Source organism: Brassica rapa, chromosome A10 (assembly GCF_000309985.2).
Source record: "Brassica rapa cultivar Chiifu-401-42 chromosome A10, CAAS_Brap_v3.01, whole genome shotgun sequence".
Classification (NCBI taxonomy): domain Eukaryota; kingdom Viridiplantae; phylum Streptophyta; class Magnoliopsida; order Brassicales; family Brassicaceae; genus Brassica; species Brassica rapa.
Genome location: NC_024804.2, coordinates 329,104 through 351,151, shown reverse-complemented (window position 1 = coordinate 351,151; position 22,048 = coordinate 329,104). Strand labels below are relative to the sequence as shown.

General features: G+C 30.0%; 2 protein-coding genes across 2 annotated transcripts; one reads left to right on the top strand and one right to left on the bottom strand.

Moving 5' to 3' along the window:
* The first annotated feature begins 8 nt into the window (after positions 1 to 8).
* On the top strand, positions 9 to 1,913 carry LOC103844630. Its single transcript, XM_009121429.3, has one exon. The coding sequence runs from the start codon at positions 857 to 859 to the stop codon at positions 1,775 to 1,777; it is 921 nt and encodes a 306-aa protein (XP_009119677.1). The 5' UTR covers positions 9 to 856; the 3' UTR covers positions 1,778 to 1,913.
* A 10,192-nt stretch (positions 1,914 to 12,105) lies between these two features.
* LOC103844631 (cytochrome P450 78A6) lies at positions 12,106 to 15,059 on the bottom strand. Its single transcript, XM_009121430.3, has 2 exons — positions 13,014 to 15,059; positions 12,106 to 12,939 (listed from the first exon to the last, which is right to left on the bottom strand). The coding sequence occupies exons 1-2, from the start codon at positions 14,007 to 14,009 to the stop codon at positions 12,313 to 12,315; spliced, it is 1,623 nt and encodes a 540-aa protein (XP_009119678.1). The 5' UTR covers positions 14,010 to 15,059; the 3' UTR covers positions 12,106 to 12,312.
* Positions 15,060 to 22,048: the final 6,989 nt, after the last annotated feature.

Sequence of the window (22,048 nt, the reverse complement as noted above, 5' to 3'; positions counted from 1 at the left end):
ATTGAGATCGTATTTCTTTTTATTTAACTATAGCAGGTGATTTCACAAATATATTTGGATGTTGCTAATTATTTTGCTTAAATTGCAAACCTTTTTGTACAGTAATAATTCATATAAGCACAAAAACTGATTTTAAAGTGTTTTATCCGAATACTAATCTAACTATTTGGACAATTGAGCTAGTATAGCCGCATGTTGCAACATGAAACAAATCTACACAAAATAGAAAAGCTGTTGTACTAATATGCTGATTTTGTAATTAACGCAAAATAGCTTAATTAAACCTGTTTTAAAATAATTAACTTAAAACTTACATAATTTTAAAAATAAACAGGCCTATGATGTTATTAATGTAATATTAGTGTTACCGCTAAAATAATGCTACACTTACCGCATCACGTGTAGCTTTCTAGGCACGTAAAGTCAAATAAAGTAGATCACAAGCTTAGTTGGCATATTGGTTCACACATGTTAGTGGAATTCAGTATCCAAATAAAACCATGTGTTATTGAATTATATATCTTCAAGTTCTTACTAAAATTCTCAGCTATCCAGTCATTGACTTTCTAATTTTATTTAGAATATGTCTTATGCAATTTACGATCTTAAATTGTATGTAAAGTTTACTCTAGCAATTAATATTAACAGATCTGGTGGGATTTTTAGAATTAGGATAATATAAATCAGAACAAAAGTTATCAACTAATCTTTAAAAAAATCAACATACTAGAAGTCTAGAACGCATGGCCAATATAATAAACTGACGTGCCAAATTAATAATAGATTAAATATGAGCATTTGAATGATATAAACTTAAATACAAACACCGTTACTCATCATTTTTACTTCCAAAGTCATGATCATGAAGGAGGATCGGCGTTTTCCTCACAGACATGAAGTCCTCCAGTTCATGAAAACCAAACCGGCACTCGTTATCTTCATAGTACTAACTTATGCCTTTGGTTACTTGACCGCATACTATAATCACGTGCCACCATCGACGACGGTGTTGAAGACCGTCAAGGCGACAAAACCTCGCGGTTCCCTAGTTGACAACTTCCGAGTAACGACTCGCTGCGGCGACCCTGTTCCGCCGGAATCAATCCGACAAACGGTTATCGACAAGATATTCAACGGAACGTCTCCGTACGTTGACTTTCCACCACCGCACGCCGGGAAATATCTCCGGTCAAAACGAATTAAAGGCTGGGGATCGTACGGAGCCGTCTTCGAGAACTTAATCCGACAGGTCAAACCTCGGACCATCGTCGAAGTTGGAAGCTTTCTCGGCGCGTCGGCGATTCACATGGCCAATCTCACGCGCCGCCTTGGGCTCGAGGAGACTCAGATTCTATGCGTAGATGATTTTCGTGGCTGGCCCGGTTTTCGAGACCGGTTTAAAGACATGGCGTTGGTGAACGGCGATGTCTTGCTTTTGTACCAGTTTATGCAGAACGTGGTCAGCTCCGGTTCAACCGGTTCGATTTTACCGGTTCCGTTCTCTGCTGGTTCGGCTTTGGAGAAGCTGTGTGAGTGGGGTGTGACGGCGGACCTGGTGGAGATAGACGCGGGTCACGATTTCAATTCGGCTTGGGCTGATATAAACCGGGCGGTCCGGATACTTCGACCCGGCGGAGTTTTATTCGGTCACGATTATTTCACGGCAGCGGATAACAGAGGAGTGAGGAGAGCTGTGAATTTGTTCGCAGAGATTAACCGGTTAAAAGTCAAAACTGATGGTCAGCATTGGGTTATCGACTCAGTTAATGTTACTTGATTCCCTTTTTAGTATAAAAAAAATATGGCCGATTTTTTTTTTGTTTGTTTGTGCACGAAATGCAGAATTTTAAATGCGATGTATGATAAGATAATGGATGATTATCAATTCAAGAAAACAGATTTGTAGGTTTTATTGTATAGTTTTACTATAAAACCTATCCTGGTAAACTGTACAAGAGGTAACCCACCTTCTTCTTTTTTTTAACAACACCTTCTTTTCTATTTAAAACTCCTTTTTTTCTAACAAGGTGTTGTTTTAGAAGAAGAAAAATGTCCACATCGTGAAATTTGTTGTATTCTTTTGTTTCTTCAGTTATACCAAAAAAGATATAAAGAGTACCACAGGCGTAAAGAGTTCATAGAAGTCTTTTGTACATAGAGCCTAGAAGACATCGTGTTGAATTCTTGAAATTATGAACTAAGTCCATGTACAAGCTAGAGGATAAAAGCGTGTTGGTCCGCAGCACATGTACATAGAGCCTAGAGGACATCGAAAAGACCATTTCAGCCCAATTATATTTACGTGCTTATATTTCAAGGCCCGTATGCTTTCATTACCTTTTTGGAAGTTTTTGTTATGAGTTTGAATTTATCCAAATATCGACGAGTGAAGTTAGAAAACATCGACTTAAGAATAAAACTTGTTTGAATTTAATATCAACATGCGGGTGTTGGTTTTTATTTTATATTTTATAAATTGTTTAGTAAAATTTTTAAACACATAAGTTTTTTGTTTACTTTTAGATTTTTACATATCATAACCAAACCCAACCAAACTTAGAAAAACCGATTTTAACTCCATCCGAAAATTTATAATATCCAAATATAGTATAATTTCAAAACCCAAAAAAACTCGATATCCCCGAAAAACTAATATGTACATGAACGGATATATAATACCCATACCTAATTGATTATGTAAACATATAAAAAGTTATTCATCCAAACATTAAGAATTATTATGATTAAAACGTAAAAAAAATGATGTCAAAGAATTATTATGGTAAAAACAATTAAAAAATAGTTAAAAATGTGAGAAAAGAATATAAAAGATATAATAAAATAATTAAAATAGTTTAGTATTGTTTTGTAATTATATAATAAATGCTATCAAATTATTTAGAAAATAGTAATTAATAAAGTAATTAAGATTAATGAAAATAATAAAATATAAGATGTAATAAATTTGTTGAAAATAAGGTTATGTATATTTATTTCAGTTTTAATAATATATATATAACAACTAAAAGCTTTTTCAAAACTGTTTTGTTTTTTGCTTTTATTCCTTATATTTCTTAATATTCACAGGAAAAAAATTATGCATGTGGTGGTTGGGGTGGTTCTTAACGATACGAGTCCAAGGATATGTACAAAGTTCTGTGTCTTCAATCCCGCTCCGAACAAATTCTGCATGTGGTCACTTGACTTCGGCGCTCTTATGGAAGTAGGTTGGATGAAAAATACTACCAAACAAGGCTACTAGCTCAACCCTGATAAGGAGTAGCTGGATACAACGCTAAAAAGAAGAAATGTATCAACAAAGGAAACTACAGAAAGCAAAAACAGCAGTCTAACATAGATCTTCAAGCGATGTTCTTCAATCCTCAACATAAGGTACTCATATATAATATCTAGAATTACCAAACGAAAACGAAGAGAAAGAACGAAGACGGATTCGAAAACATATGAAACGATGCTGAAAGACTCAAAGACATTATTGAGCTTATTACTTGTTTGTGACAAATAATAAGCTAAGAGTTGATAGAATCTGGTGATCAGAGGCAATAACATGTTAGGGGGGATGAAGCCTGGTCCGAGAATAATCTATATACATATATATGATCAAACACTGATATTAACATATATATACATATTTGTGTATATATAATATCCTCGATCCAGACAACATTCCCCTCAACTGAAATAGCTTCATTCTCATGATAATAATCACAATATTTTAGCAGATTCTCACTTGTTGTTCTAGAGAGAGAGAGAGAGAGAGAGAGAGAGAGAGAGAGAGAGAGAGGAGAGAAGAGGTGGATGAATGGTGATGATGGTGTTATGATGAGGGAATGATGAGTGGCGGAGGAGAAGAAGGGCTTTTAATAAGACACAACTCGTCATTCCTAAACCCTAGCTAGCTTTTAAAAGGAAATATTTTAATATCAAAGCATTTAATGCATATATTTTTGAATAAACGTCACACGTTTTATTTGGCAGGATAATTTCATTGATCTCAGAAAAAAGGATAATTTCATTAGACTTTTACTCGGTATGACGATTATGGTTAGTACAACTAATTCATGGAATAGCTAGCATAACATTTTCGCCATTATAATTATTTTCGATAATTTATTTCCAAAACTATAGATAATTTTTAGTCATTTTAATGAGAAAAAGTATTTAAACGAACTTTTACAATGCTAAGTTTTTTTTTTTACTTTTTACGAATTTACAGTGTTTTTTCTCATCATTACAAGTTCTAAATTTTTTCTTATGTTAAAAAGAGTACTAGACATTTAATCCATTTTTTGTCAATTAACTTCAGTAGTTTCCTTAGATTCGACTAGTTTTTTTTTTAAATGAAAGTTTATATCATCTTTTTCTAAAATGTTTTATTTTGAGTTCAAATTCACATATGGTATATGTCAACTGTTATTATGTAACTATTCAAATTCTAAAATTTGGAACTTCAAATGTCATTTGTCTCTAAAATGTTATACGCGTAATTAGTTAAGAGGCATAAAATCTAAGTTGATTTATGTATTGAATTGCAAAATATATGATTGTATACATACGTGCATATATATAGGCGACTGTGTATTATTGAAATGCGAAGTAAAGAAGGCAAGAGAAGTTAGTCAGAAGAGTAGTTGGGTAAACTGAGGATGACCTGTTAGGAAACAAAATATTTACAATTTAATTTTGCATCACTTTTTAGGTATCCTACCAACTTCATTAATTGTAAACATTGAATTTTTGATAGTTGTATGCAACATTTGATTTTAGTATACACAATAATGATATAAATATTCCACATTTTTCAGATAATTTTATTTTTCTCATGTTTTTAAGAGGTTTGGATACAACGGTTTTTTGACCCAGAAAAAAAAAAGGATACAACGGTTTGAGTTAAAAATGAAAAATCGATTTATCTATTCTCTAAGTTCTCATATGAGGTTGATCGTGCCATCTCTGTCCGCAAATACCAACCGCAAAGAAGCTCAAAACATTTTTAGTACTTACGATCTAAAAATATACATTCGCGTTAGTGTTAATCTCTATACAGACAGGTTTATAATGAAACGATCCCTACTACAAATAAATTCAAACATAAGATAGAAATGAAGAACTTAATAGAATGTATGAATTGTTCTACATCGACAATAATGTCCTAGTTCAGGCAAGGGATTTTAATTGATGATGACTGTCAAACCTTTGTTTTACTGGAAACGAATCTAAGACTATTGTTTTTACTTTCTAATTAATTATGTTTTTTTATGTAATACAGTAAGTAGAATTAGGTTCAAACTATTTGGAAGTTTCCGGGGAGTCGTTTACAGCAGAAGGCATGTCGTTGTTTCTACATGGCGTGGGTATTCTTTTCGCCATCTAAGATTATTATATTCTCCAATTTGATTAGTTTATTAATGCTATATAAGCCATAAATTTATGTACCGAACATTAGTTGCATTTTAGGCTTTAAGACATCCGTGAACAGCGAATTAAATTAATTATATTCCCTCCATTATGATTTAGTTGTCGTTCTAAAAAAAAAATTGTTTCAGAATAAGTGTCGCTTTATAATTTTAATGCAAATTTATTAAAAAGATTATCTATTTTTTTATTGATTGAAATGTGGTTAAATGTATCGGTAATGATATTTTTATCCAGTAAATATATAAAAATAAATGTTTTATTAATTTGCGTATTCAAAATTAAAATATCAATTAACAAAACGTTTAACCGTCTAATTAACAAAACGTTTAACCGTTTTTTTTATCTCAAGAAACCATCCACTAATAATACCAAAAAATTATTGGCTATGTTAAAGAAAACGTCCAATCAGAATACTTCAGCCAATCCAAATATATTGGTTCAGATTTTTTTTCCCAATACTTTAATGTTGTTCAAGTCATATATCCGTTCTGAGATATTATGTGTAAAATTTATTTCAATAGAGAATACAGGTCTGGCTAGTGGCTCCTACTTCATATATGTAGCATTGTAATTAGGAACGTAATAATAAATATAAAGGGCAGTGTCAAGTTTTGAGGCATGTTTGTCTTATAGCTTTTCACAATCTATGTAACTCTATAATGACATCTATTTTTATTTTAGATATTAATTATATTAGTACTTTCAGTGTCCAAGAACAATTAAATGTAATTATTCAATGCACGTACTACTTCATTAGGTCGAGCAGAAGAAAGTCCGTTTTTATAAAAATAAGGATTGAACATTTGTTCTTTCATCAAATTGTCTTCATCAACGAACAAACGACCGTAGAAGCCAAGGTTTATAATTTACAGTAAATAAAATTTAAATAGTGTTATGACAAATTAATGACAACATACTGTTTATAATAAACAAATTACACTTAAGTTTTTTGTTCTTCTTTGTTTGATGTGAATATAAGAGAAAGATGACCAAAAAATATAAGAAACATTAGGAAAGAAAAACAATAATAATATTTTGATCCAAAAAAAAACAATAATATAATACACTATCAAAAGTTTAATTATATAGCATATAGACTCGCTGTGTGTTGACAAAAAAAAAAAAAGACTCGCTGTGTATATTCCATCACAGGAAATTGTATTTTGATTTGACTTTTCCGTGCTTCTTATTAATTTGACTGAACCGGTTTGACCAACAGTTGTTTTACACAAAGTTTGTAATTCGGTATTGCCGTATATACTTTGTGGTAGCATGTAAAAGAAATTTATTAACTGCATTATTCATGATTATCCACTTAACGCCAATGACTCAGTGTCAATATTTTTTAATGGCAAATAATTCCATATATTATACGTTAATTCAAGTAGGCAAGCCTCATGACTTAATTCATACTCAATAACATTTATCCAGAAAATGCGATTCTTTTAGCAAGGAGTTGAGCACAGAAAGAAATAGGAAAATTCTATAAAAGTAAAACAAAAATATAAGAAATCATCTATCTCAGATTATCAAATCGGCTAATCTTTTTATCTTCTTTTATCACCTTAACAGTTTGTAAGCAGTCAGATATGTGTTTATGTTGTTTTCACCAACAAAGTGGAAGTCAGATATGTATTTGGCGAATGTTAAATAAACAAACTAATATAAGAGGACTAATGCGTTGGTCAAAATAAAAATGCTAGAAGTTCAGAAGTGATAAGTCCATTACACAAGCGTTAATGAGATCACGTAATGGAACAACCAGAAACACTAGCTGAGTCGAACACTCGACGACGACACCTATTATACACAATTTCAGCCAAATGCTTGTTTCATTAGTAAAATCGTTGACTGACCTAGCTCTTCTAAGAAACTTCGTAGCAAATTAAGCATATTATTTTATACAATTGGGAGTAGGATATAATTAAAGCCGGAGAAGATAATTCAGTTAATCGTTCAACACGCGAAGTATAGAGTTATTTATTTTAGTTAAGTGCAATAATTCCTAGGATGATCGTTGAATTCATTTGAAGATAAGTAAACTTTAGTTATATATTACCAACTAGGATAAGACCCGCGCCTTGCGCGGGATTAAGTTATTATTTTTATTATATTTTGGAGAATGAAACAATAGTTTGGCTTCATTTGGATTACAGGTGTTCAATCCGGATATCGGGTTGGTTTCGGTTCGGTTCGCTTTTTTCGGTATTTGGTTAGTAAAATATAACTACTATTCTAAATCCATATTTACTTTGACTTTAATCTTTCACATACTTTTGAAAGATTTCAACTGGACGACTAAATTGATCAGCCAATCTTGTTGCTTTAAATCATTAGTGTTTATATATATATATATATATATTATTTAGTTTGAATATTTATTAAATAAAAATTCATATGCGTTATATTTTATGATCATTTGTAACTTATTATAACAAAAAAATAATCTATTGATCACAAAATTTCAGAGTGAGAATATTCAAATTTCTAATAATATATAGACGTTTTGAAAAATTCAAATATAACATATAAGAAAAAATATAAATGTTTTTATCATATATTTAATGTGATTTTTTAATATCTTTCAATAATATAAAATTAAAAAAAAGAACTAAGATACCAAAATTGTTATCAAATATTTATTATTCATAATAATTAATTTTCATATATACGTTAATCATATTAGGTAATTTCGTAGCTTCTAATTAAGGAAAGTGCAAAAAAAATTTTGGTAGATTATTTATCAATTCGATAGTTAGTTTAATAAAAAATATAATGTAAGTCAAGATGGACCAACCTATTTTTTTAAGAATAATATATTTTATATAGTCATTTATTAAATGAGAATTTATAATCATACAGTCCTATGATCATTCATATCATTTTATAACTGAATATTTAAATCATCGATAATAAAATTTTCAATGTGAAATCTTTAATAAGTTTATAATTTATAAATGTTTTTGAAAATTCATTGAAAGTTTTAATATTAAAATATTTATGTAATCTTATGGTATATAGTATAATCTATATATATATATATATATGTTTTATTATTAAATGATATTTTTTACTCATATGGTTTTAAAATAATGTGTATCTTCTTATAATATTAAATAAAAGTTCATATTAATACAATTTTATGATCATTTGTAATTTATTATGACAAAAAAATAATCTATTGATCACAAAATTTTCAGAGTGGGGATCTTTAAATTTCTAATAATTTATAGACGTTTGAAAAATTCAAAATATAACATATAAGAAAAATTATAAATGTTTTTATTATATATTTAATGTGATTTTTAAATATATTTTAATAATATAAAATTAAAAAAAGAACTAAGATACAAAATTGTTATCAAATATTTATTATTCATTATAATTAATTTTCACATATATGTTAATCATATTAGGTAATTTCGTAGCTTTTATTTAAGGAAAGTGCAAAACATTTTTTGGTACGTTATTTATCAATTCGATAGTTAGTTTAATAAAAAGTGTAATATAAGTTAAGATGGACCAACCTATTTTTCTAGGAATAGTATATTTTGTATAGTTATTTATTAAATAAGAATTTATAATCATACGATTCTATGATCGTTCATATCGTTTTATAACAAAATATTTAAATCATCGATAACAAAATTTTCAATCTGAAATCTTTAATAAGTTTATAATTTATAAATGTTCTTGAAAATTCATTGAAAGTTTTAATATTAAAATATTTATGTAATCTTATGTTATATAGTGTTTAATATATATATATATATATATATATATTTCTTTATTTTATTATTAAATGATATTTTTTACTCATATGGTTTTAAAATCATGTGTATCTTCTTATAATAAAAATGTTAAACCATTGATCATTAATTTTTAACATAATAATTTTAATAGTTTTAGTCATTTATTGTCTTTTTTTAAAATTCAAAATATAACATATACGAAAAAATCTAAATTTTATTTTTATAGCTAATTTGATTGTTTAATTTATTTTAATAATATAAAATTAAACAAAAAATGATGGAGGAGATATACATTGTTATCAAATCTTTATTAGTAAACTCATTAATTGTCATATATATTAGTCATTTATGGTAATTCCGTAGGTTTTATTTAAGGAAAGAAAATATCATATCATATCATTATATCATATAGTTTGACCAACTTATGTATCTAACAACATATAAAAATCGAATGTGGACCTACTTATTTTTCAATTGAATGTAATTGACTACCTAATTGAGTGCCACCTATGCATTGGGGCCTCTTTTAATTAATACAAAATTGAGGTTACATCTTTTCAAATGTTCCTCAATTAATATATAAGGGATTATTTAGTTTGAATATTTATTAAATAAAAATTCATATGCGTTATATTTTATGATCATTTGTAACTTATTATAACAAAAAAAATAATCTATTGATCACAAAATTTTCAGAGTGGGAATATTCAAATTTCTAAATAATATATAGACGTTTTGAAAAATTCAAATATAACATATAAGAAAAAATATAAATGTTTTTATTATATATTTAATGTGATTTTTTAATATCTTTCAATAATATAAAATTAAAAAAAAAAGAACTAAGATACCAAAATTGTTATCAAATATTTATTATTCATAATAATTAATTTTCATATATACGTTAATCATATTAGGTAATTTCATAGCTTCTAATTAAGGAAAGTGCAAAAAACATTTTGGTAGATTATTTATCAATTCGATAGTTAGTTTAATAAAAAATATAATGTAAGTCAAGATGGACAAACCTATTTTTCTAAGAATAGTATATTTTATATAGTCATTTATTAAATGAGAATTTATAATCATACAGTTCTATGATCATTCATATCATTTTATAACTGAATATTTAAATCATCGATAAAAAAATTTTCAATGTGAAATTTTTAATAAGTTTATAATTTATAAATGTTTTTGAAAATTCATTGAAAGTTTTAATATTAAAATATTTATGTAATCTTATGGTATATAGTATAATCTATATATATATATAAATATATGTTTTATTATTAAATGATATTTTTTACTCATATGGTTTTAAAATAATGTGTATCTTCTTATAATATTAAATAAAAGTTCATATTAATACAATTTTATGATCATTTGTAACTTATTATGACAAAAAAATAATCTATTGATCACAAAATTTTCAGAGTGGAGATCTTCAAATTTCTAATAATTTATAGACGTTTTGAAAAATTCAAAATATAACATATAAGAAAAATTATAAATGTTTTTATTATATATTTAATGTGATTTTTAAATATATTTTAATAATATAAAATTAAAAAAAGAACTAAGATACAAAAATTGTTATCAAATATTTATTATTCATTATAATTAATTTTCACATATACGTTAATCATATTAGGTAATTTCGTAGCTTTTATTTAAGGAAAGTGCAAAACATTTTTTGGTACGTTATTTATCAATTCGATAGTTAGTTTAATAAAAAGTGTAATATAAGTTAAGATGGACCAACCTATTTTTCTAGGAATAGTATATTTTGTATAGTTATTTATTAAATAATAATTTATAATCATACGGTTCTATGATCGTTCATATCGTTTTATAACAAAATATTTAAATCATCGATAACAAAATTTTCAATCTGAAATCTTTAATAAGTTTATAATTTATAAATGTTCTTGAAAATTGATTGAAAGTTTTAATATTAAAATATTTATGTAATCTTATGGTATATAGTGTTTAATATATATATATATATATATATTTTTATTTTATTATTAAATGATATTTTTTACTCATATGGTTTTAAAATCATGTGTATCTTCTTATAATAAAAATGTTAAACCATTGATCATTAATTTTTAACATAATAATTTTAATAGTTTTAGTCATTTATTGTCGTTTTTAAAAATTCAAAATATAACATATACGAAAAAATCTAAATTTTATTTTTATAGCTAATTTGATTGTTTAATTTATTTTAATAATATAAAATTAAACAAAAAATGATGGAGGAGATATACATTGTTATCAAATCTTTATTATTAAACTCATTAATTATCATATATATATTAGTCATTTATGGTAATTCCGTAGGTTTTATTTAAGGAAAGAAAATATCATATCATATCATTATATCATATAGTTTGATCAACTTATGTATCTAACAACATATAAAAATCGAATGTGGACCTACTTATTTTTCAATTGAATGTAATTGACTACCTAATTGAGTGCCACCTATGCATTGGGGCCTCTTTTAATTAATACAAAATTGAGGTTACATCTTTTGAAATGTTCCTCAATTAATATATAAGGGATATCTTAGAACTCTTATATCTAAGAAAAATTAGTTAAGTTACATTAAATAGCGACCACTAGTTAATGTACAAATTGTATTTTCTGTAGATTTAGCATTGCATACCGAAGGTTAGCCGAAACATGCGACTCACACAGCCCTTTTTCAAAAAAAAAAAAAAAAAACATGCGACTCACGCCAACAAATTTTTACAAGGAATTTCTCACTAGTTCATAACGAAACAAACACATGAGTTTAAGTTCAAATAACCAAATGGCCCACGTAAAACTGAAACGTGTTTAAGTTTTTTTAGAGCCGAGACTACCGTACTACTGCGTTGGTTAATAAAATTAACAACATTACTCATCATCAAACCGTACGCATGAAACATATATTAAATTTATTTCATATAATACAAATACATTAATATGTTCCCTTAATCAATAAAAGATGGGCGAATATACTTTGCACTTTGGACTTTGCATACATATCAGTTTCCAGGTTTTATTAGAATACGTGTTTTTTTAATTTGCCAATAACTTTGAAGCATTCGTGCATTGACTAAACCGAAGCTTATGCTATCTTACGCCTTGAGCGTACGTTAACGACAAGAGGACAAGCCATCTCGCACGACAGCCTCAAAACCTCTGAAAGATCAGGAGGGTTAGCGTTGACACTAGAAAGCCACTCAAACTCATGCAAGAGCGTTGCAACCCAAAACGAAACCGTCGCAAGCCCCAAATTCTTTCCCGGGCAAACTCTCTTACCCGACCCGAACGGTGCCAACCTCAGATCCGACCCGAGAACAGAGAACTCAGCTTCACCCTCTTTAGCCACGAACCTCTCAGGCTTAAACTCCAAAGGATTCTCCCACACGTGCGGATCACGTGCTATAGCCCACATGTTGACCATCGCGGTGGTCCCAGCCGGCACGTGATATCCGTCTACGGTGGTGTCCGTTATGGAGAGACGAGCCCAAGAGAGAAGTGGGCCTGGTGGATGCAGCCTCAACACTTCTTTGATCATAGCCGTTAGATACGTGAGAGATGGGAGGTCAGACTCATCAACGGCTTTGGATCTGCCAACGACTCGGTCAAGCTCATCGTGGACCGTTGACTGAACTTTAGGATGCATCACAATCCTCGCTAGCACCCACTCGATTAGAACAGCCACTGTGTCCGTCCCCCTAAATATCATTTCCTAAAGGGACCAAAATTTTGAAATATTAATGTCCATGTTCTACATATTACAAGAATTATATAATGTTTACGTACCCAAAGAACAGCGACCATGTCGGATTCTGATAATTTTTCTGAATCATGAAGAGAATGTTGTAACACGTCGAGAAAACTGCACGTAAGTGCACGGTGTTCATGAATGATTCGGCTCAATAACTGGTTTACTTTCGGTACAAGCTGAGAGCATCTGAACCGGACTTGTTGGAAATCTAGACCGGCTAACCAAGGAAGATGGTCGGTCCAGTTAAGTGTACCGAGAAGATCGTACCCCTCTTCAACCAAACCCTTCAAGCATTCCGACTCAACGTTGTTATTAGACTCCAGTTCATACTGTTTCCCGAAAACTAAACCCATCATGTTAGACAACGACGCCGTTTTGAGCAAATCACGTACTCCAAACGCGGTTTCAGCGTTACGTGCAAATACATTCACCATCTGAGTCGCGATCACTCGTCTCTGCTCCTCCGAGCGTTTGATTTGCTTTGGGTTGAAAAGATGGTTCGAACCTAACCGACGTAGCGTACGCCAGTAAGCACCATTTGGAGCGAATCCCATGGCTCGGTTAAACATCAAACCATAAGCGGTTTCGTCAACAGGTCGGTCTGCAAACACCGAGCTGTTCAGTATCTCCTTTGCCACGTCAGGATGACACGTCACCACCACCTTAGTATCACCGAGGCTAAACGCCATGAGCCGCTTGGCGTTTCTCATCGCAGCCACTGCTGCTATGCGCTGATGGGCAACGCGGCTTGACCTTAGGCTCATGCTTCCCACGAGTGGAAACCCTCTCGGACCGGGAATGATATTCTTGTTTTTTTGGTTACAGCCGGAAGTAAACCGGCGAGTGAAAAAGTATCTTCCCCAAGCCGGTCCACCAGGTGTAGACCAAAATACGATGGTTAAGGTAAACCAAGTGATGGCTACGGCGATGAGAAGAGAAATAAAATGTTCTTGGATGAAAATATTGCATTTTGATGCAAGAGCAAAAACCCACAGATTTTCTATTTCGGTTCTCATACCCAGAGAAAACATTCTGAATAGATGGTTATATTTTTTTCTTTTCTTGTGATATTTTTTCGTTTTCAGGTTGTGATGTAAGTTCGGGTCTTTGTGAAGCTTTAAATAGACGTGCGCACAAAGTGTGAAGCTATTAGCCAATGCCAGATCATAGTTTGGTTTAACATTTAATCATTTATCATTTGAAAGGTTTTTCATATACATTTAAATATTTATTAGTTCAAAGTTATATGTAGGTCAGTAGGTGCTCAAACGGGTATATGCTAATAAGCCAATATGCACTTGTGGTCATCTATATGCATATGTCATGTTATGTTTATTACACTCAAATGACTATATCCTCAATAGATTTTCTAATCTATACACATATTGAAGACTATTCCTACACCTGTCCCATTGGTTTCATTTGTAAAAAGTTGTCTATTATTTTTTAAAAAGATTGTAACTAGTTTTAAAATTGATTAATATTCTACTTATCATCATTATTTTTTTCTAATGGAATGCATACGTAGACATTTTGTATATATAATACTATGTTTTAGAAACATATATATGTAATAAAAGTGAGTATATATGCATCTTAATAAAGTAACTTGCATATCTTACCGTAGTGCTTAACTAACAAAAGACAATATATGCTTAAATAACAATACAAGAAATATTTTTTAAAAAAATATAAATAATATGTATACGTAATTACCACAATAGAGAAATTCTCTAATATACTCTTTTTAGTTTATTTTCACAAAAATAGCTTTCAAAGAAGAAAATGACAAAAAAGTTTATTAAAAGATAAATATACATTTCTACCATATGGTTAATTAATTTATATTTAGGTTTACAGCTAAGCTAAAGGATGAAGTTTTGAGAGTGAAGTTTCAAATTTTTAAAATAAAAAATAAATTTTAAAATTAATTAAAAAAAACAATTTTGATCATTTTTAAGACTATTTTGGTGATAAAAACTTTAAAAGAGTAATTTGAAAAGAATTGCCATTATCAATATTATTTTCAAAGATGCCATTTTCCGATGATTCTTGTTAATTACAAGTGGCGAATGTACGACTTTATGACTTTTCTCCTGCAAATTGCTCTCCAATTGACTTTATATTTTCAAGTCAACTGCCTTTCCTCTGAGTTATCTCTTTTATGTATAGAAAGTTACTTTTGACCCAAAAATGAAATCCCTTATATATTAATTGAGGAACATTTGAAAAGATGTAACCTCAATTTTGTATTAATTAAAAGAGGCCCCAATGTATAGGTGGCACTCAATTAGGCAGTCAATTACATTCAATTGAAAAATAAGTAGGTCCACATTCGATTTTTATATGTTGTTAGATACATAAGTTGGTCAAACTATATGATATAATGATATGATATGATATTTTCTTTCCTTAAATAAAATCTACGGAATTACCATAAATGACTAATATATATATGACAATTAATGAGTTTAATAATAAAGATTTGATAACAATGTATATCTCCTCCATCATTTTTTGTTTAATTTTATATTATTAAAATAAATTAAACAATCAAATTAGCTATAAAAATAAAATTTAGATTTTTTCGTATATGTTATATTTTGAATTTTTAAAAACGACAATAAATGACTAAAACTATTAAAATTATTATGTTAAAAATTAATGATCAATGGTTTAACATTTTTATTATAAGAAGATACACATGATTTTAAAACCATATGAGTAAAAAATATCATTTAATAATAAAATAAATATATATATATATATATATTAAACACTATATACCATAAGATTACATAAATATTTTAATATTAAAACTTTCAATGAATTTTCAAGAACATTTATAAATTATAAACTTATTAAAATTTCAGATTGAAAATTTTGTTATCGATGATTTAAATATTTTGTTATAAAACGATATGAACGATCATAGAACCGTATGATTACAAATTCTTATTTAATAAATAACTATACAAAATATACTATTCCTAAAAAAATAGGTTGGTCCATCTTAACTTATATTATACTTTTTATTAAACTAACTATCGAATTGATAAATAACGTACCAAAAAATGTTTTGCACTTTCCTTAAATAAAAGCTACGAAATTACCTAATATGATTAACGTATATGTGAAAATTAATTATAATGAATAATAAATATTTGATAACAATTTTTGTATCTTAGTTCTTTTTTTTAATTTTATATTATTAAAATATATTTAAAAATCACATTAAATATATAATAAAAACATTTATAATTTTTCTTATATGCTATATTTTGAATTTTTCAAAACGTCTATAAATTATTAGAAATTTGAAGATCCCCAATCTGAAAATTTTGTGATCAATAGATTATTTTTTTGTCATAATAAGTTACAAATGATCATAAAATTGTATTAATATGAACTTTTATTTAATATTATAAGAAGATACACATTATTTTAAAACCATATGAGTAAAAAATATCATTTAATAATAAAACATATATATTTACATATATATATAGATTATACTATATACCATAAGATTACATAAATATTTTAATATTAAAACTTTCAATGAATTTTTAAAAACATTTATAAATTATAAACTTATTAAAGATTTCACATTGAAAATTTTGTTATCGATGATTTAAATATTCAGTTATAAAATGATATGAATGATCATAGAACAATATGATTATAAATTCTCATTTAATAAATGACTATATAAAATATACTATTCTTAGGAAAATAGGTTGGTCCATCTTGACTTACATTATATTTTTTAATAAACTAACTATCGAATTGATAAATAATCTACCAAAATTGTTTTTGCACTTTCCTTAATTAGAAGCTACGAAATTACCTAATATGATTAACGTATATATGAAAATTAATTATTATGAATAATAAATATTTGATAACAATTTTGGTATCTTAGTTCTTTTTTTTAATTTTATATTATTGAAAGATATTAAAAAATCACATTAAATATATAATAAAAACATTTATATTTTTTCTTATATGTTATATTTGAATTTTTCAAAACGTCTATATATTATTAGAAATTTGAATATTCCCACTCTGAAAATTTTGTGATCAATAAATTATTTTTTTGTTATAATAAGTTACAAATGATCATAAAATATAACGCATATGAATTTTTATTTAATAAATATTCAAACTAAATAATATATATATATAAATACTAATGATTTAAAGCAACAAGATTGGCTGATCAATTTAGGGTCTGACTGGTTCAAACGCAGCGGTTGCGGTTGCAGATGTTTGCGGTTGCGGGTGGTTGCGGTTTCTAGCGGTTTTAAGAGATTTGTACGACTGGTTATGCGGTTAGAAATTAGTGCGTTTGCGGGATACTTATGACTGGTTAACTACCAAATACAGCAGCGGTTAAATAATAAACTAACAATATTTACATTTTATATAATTTTAAAATTATCAAAAATCATAATATTATAATAAATATGTAAATTATATTTTCAAAGTTATAATTTAAAATTTTTAAAATTATAGAAAATATTTTTATTTTAAAATTTTATAATATTAATAAAAATATAATATATATATTTTAGTATGTTCATAATTTCATTTTAAAAAATTTATTGAATATTTTTATTTTTGTATTTATATGGTTTTTTAAAAAAAAAGAAAAAAAAATTATCCTCCCGCAACCGTCCGCAACCGCAAAGGCTAGCTGGAACCAACTTTTGATTTTAAGAGGTTCGGAGCGGTTTGAAACGATTTGTAGCGGTTTATATGATTGTTTTGAAACGCTATCAACCGCTACCAACCGCAAAAGCTGCGTTTGCGGGTGGTAGCGGGGAAACCAGTCAATCTCTTAGTCGTCCAGTTGAAATCTTTCAAAAGTATGTGAAAGACTAAAGTCAAAATAAATATGAATTTAGAATAGTAGTTATATTTTACTAACCAAATACCGAAAAAACTGAACCGAACCGAAACCAACCCGATATCCGGGTTGAACACCCGTAATCCAAATGAAGCCAAACTATTGTTTCATTCTCCAAAATATAATAAAAATAATAACTTAATTCCGCGCAAGGCGCGGGTCTTATCCTAGTTTATAATTATAACACAGGTTTCTAACAGCAGTAAATGATTCTGAATGTTGTTAAATTTGTCAAAAATTATAATATACTATCAACTAGCTTAATTCAGCAATCCTTATTGAATACAATCGTAACTGGAGATACTAATTTAAATGTTTATCATGAGAATCTTTCTATTGCTTATAAATATTAAACTAATTAGTAACTTTACACATAACACAGAGTTATCAGCATATAAATAAGTAAATAAGTGGTCACAAAGCACTTTGGTGGCGGATTAATCATATGCGCATTATATAAAAGACCATTTTTAGGTCATGGGCGAGAAAGCGAGTTTGCGATTGGAGCACTTCAGATTATTCGGTTGAATGCAAAAATAAGAGAATCATATCTTATGTCGGATTTGGATTATATTCGAGATTCTAAGTGACACTCACAGTTGATGTCATGAAAAATTATATGAAAATATCTGCTTAGTGATCTTATTGTAAATTCTAATAATTTCACTTAATTCTATACAAAACTCCCCGTGAATAATTATATCGGCGTGGGTGAACGCATGATCATGTATAACATATATTGCGATCATACAATCAACCCCATTAAACACTTTTAAAACAACATAAAATCGTATAACAAAACTTTTTAATAACCACAAAGTTCCATATTTATGATAATTTGGTGTTCTCGATCTATAGTTTTCTCTATATGCAATACCAGTTTCTCATAAGTAATTAATGAGATAACTCCTACTTAGATTAGGATAACTCTATATTTCTTGATAATGATGTTTCTAAGTTATCGTTATTTGTCCTTATCATGTTAGGACTTACATGTATAAATACCGAGCCTCTTGCTCAGAGATCAATAACACTTCTATTCATATCTTACAAACCATTACATGGTATCAGAGCGATAAGATCATTTGACCTAATTTACTACAACTACTACTACTACACCGATACTACACCGATGTTGGGCCCTCTGTGGATGTTATTCCCACATTGTCCACGCTTCAGACCTAGATGTCTGAGCGTGAGGGAGGGTATTGATGAAAAACATCTCACATCGGAAATATAAGAATTAATCTACTACTATATAAAGGGTTAGGGCCAATCCACTAATTGCCAATTGGTTTTGAGTTGGAAGCCCATAATAAACCCGAATCTAACATGGTATCAGAGCGATAAGATCCTTTGACCTAATTTACTACAACTACTACTACTACACCGATGTTGTAGGCGAATCACCAACAAACTCTTATGATCCAGCTATTGATGATTGGTTACTTCCTGCTACTGCATCAAGGGGGAGCACTTCTCCTGTCACAGAACCTACTTCTACAAATCCTATTCCTAGTACTCAGTCTGAGCCCATTATGAGCTCTTCACCGGAACTGCCATCTGCACCTACTGCGATATCTATACCTGATAACACAGCACCTCCTTCTCCGACACCTCAGGAACCTTGCATCAGTCCTCCTCCGGAACCTTCTTCTCCAGGGATACCTGAGATTCTTGGTCGTGGTCAGCGAGTGAAGACACCTTCTGTTCTTCTAAAGAATTACGTCACACACTCAGCACACGTTGATAATAAACCCTCTCTTTCTCTTCCCACGACTGATCAGTGTCTTCTGCGAACATCCTCAGGTATCACTCCGTATCCTATTTCTAGCTATTTATCTGACCATGTCTTTTCAGATGGTCACCGTGCCTTTATGGCCGCCATTGTTACAAGTGCGGTTCCTCGGTCGTATAAAGAAGCAGCACAACACAAAGCCTGGCGTGATGCTATTTTTAAAGAAGTCAATGCGTTTGAGGACACTGATACATGGGACGTCACAGACCTCCCTCCTGGCCGCACAGCTCTTGGTAATATGTGGCTTTTCTCCGACAAATATGATGCTGATGGGAATCATCTTCTCCACAAGGCTAGACTGGTCATCCTTGGAAATAATCAGATAGAGGGAGATGACTTCAATGAAACTTTTGCTCCTGTAGCGAAATTAACTACAGTTCGATTTATTCTAAAAGTGGCAGCAGTAAAGAATTGGCTTGTGCATCAGATGGATGTTAGTAATGCTTTCTTGCATGGGGATCTTGATGAAGAAATATATATGAAGCTTCCTCAAGGATATAAAAGCGCGGATCCGAACAAAGTCTGTCGTCTTAAGAAGTCTCTGTATGGGCTTCGTCAAGCTCCTCGCTGCTGGTATGCCAAGCTCACAAACGCCCTTCTACGGTTTGGGTTTTTACATGACTACGCGGATCAGTCCTTATTCTCTAAAGTCCGTGGGTCTATCTGTCTTCACATATTAGTTTATGTTGATGACTTCATCATCGCTTGCAATGATACACAAGCTCTTCAAGACTTCAAAGACTACCTCCACAAATGCTTTCGAATGAAGGATCTTGGCAAGTTAAAATACTTTCTTGGTCTGGAAGTTGCTCGCAGCAACTCTGGTTTTTACTTGTCACAGCGCAAGTATGCTCTTGATATTATCGCCGAGACTGGTCTTCTTGCATCTAAGCCATCTCCGGTACCAATGGAGCTTAATCATAAGCTCGCCAAGGCTGAGGGTCCTTTGGCAAACGCGCAACAATACCGACGTCTTGTAGGTCGCTTAATTTATCTCACTAACACTCGGCCTGATCTTGCGTACTCGGTTCATATACTAGCCCAATTCATGCAGAAGCCACTTCTCCCACACTGGGATGCTGCAATCCGAGTTGTACGCTACCTGAAAGGAAGTCCAGGCCAAGGCATCTTCTTCAAAGCTGATGATCAACTTCGTATTAGTGCATTTTGTGACGCTGACTGGTCGGGATGTCCTCTCAGTCGTCGTTCTCTTTCTGCCTACATTGTCTTTCTTGGTGATTCGCCTGTTTCCTGGAGGACTAAGAAACAAGATGCAGTGGCGCTCTCTTCTGCCGAGGCTGAATACAGGGCTATGTCTGATACGGTTAAAGAACTGAAATGGATGAAAGGTCTCTTCTTATCGTTTGGTCTCTCTCATCCTGATCCTATGCGTCTCTTTTGTGACAGTAAATCTGCTCTCTACATTGCTTCCAATCCAGTTTTTCATGAACGTACTAAACACATTGAGAGGAATTGTCATCATGTTTGGGATGCACTCAAGGCAAAGCTTATCGCCACAGAGCATGTCTCGTCATGCAATCAGCTAGCTGATATTCTTACTAAGTCACTTCCTCGCCCTCTCTTTGAAGAATTGTTGTCCAAGTTGGCTGTTCGAATCTCACACTTCCAACTTGAGGGGGAGTAATGAGATAACTCCTATTTAGATTAGGATAACTCTATATTTCCTGATAATGATGTTTCTAAGTTATCGTTATTTGTCCTTATCATGTTAGGACTTACATGTATAAATACCGAGCCTCTTGCTCAGAGATCAATAACACTTCTATTCATATCTTACAAACCATTACAGTAATAACATATAACAGCTAAAGAAAATCTATTAACGAAGAACAGCTTGACTAAACAAAACAAAGAACAGTAAAGTTATGTGTGAAATATTTATAATGAAAAGGTTCGATTGTAATTTTAAAATCTTGAGTACAGTGGCTTTAGAAATTTAACTGACATTTGGTCCCATATATATACAGACTTACAGCCAGGAGGGAAGCCAGAAATATCATTCTATGGGTACATTATTGATAAGAAAAAACTTAAGAAATAGTTAAACTTAATAAACTATGGGTGCATAATATGGCTTTTACCATTTTACCTAACAAATTTTAATGGTTCTAAGCATAATTTTTTTGAATCTTAATTTTTGCATAATTTTTGGATAATATGGCTTTTACCATTTTACCATTTAATAAACTATGGGTGCATAATATGGCTTTTACCATTTTTGCATAATTCTTATGGTTTTAAGCATAAGAAAGAGTTAAACTTAATAAACTATGGTGCGTAATTTTTTTCATTTGAACGTCAATAATTTCAAATGTTTGATTAAGGTATAACAGACTTCC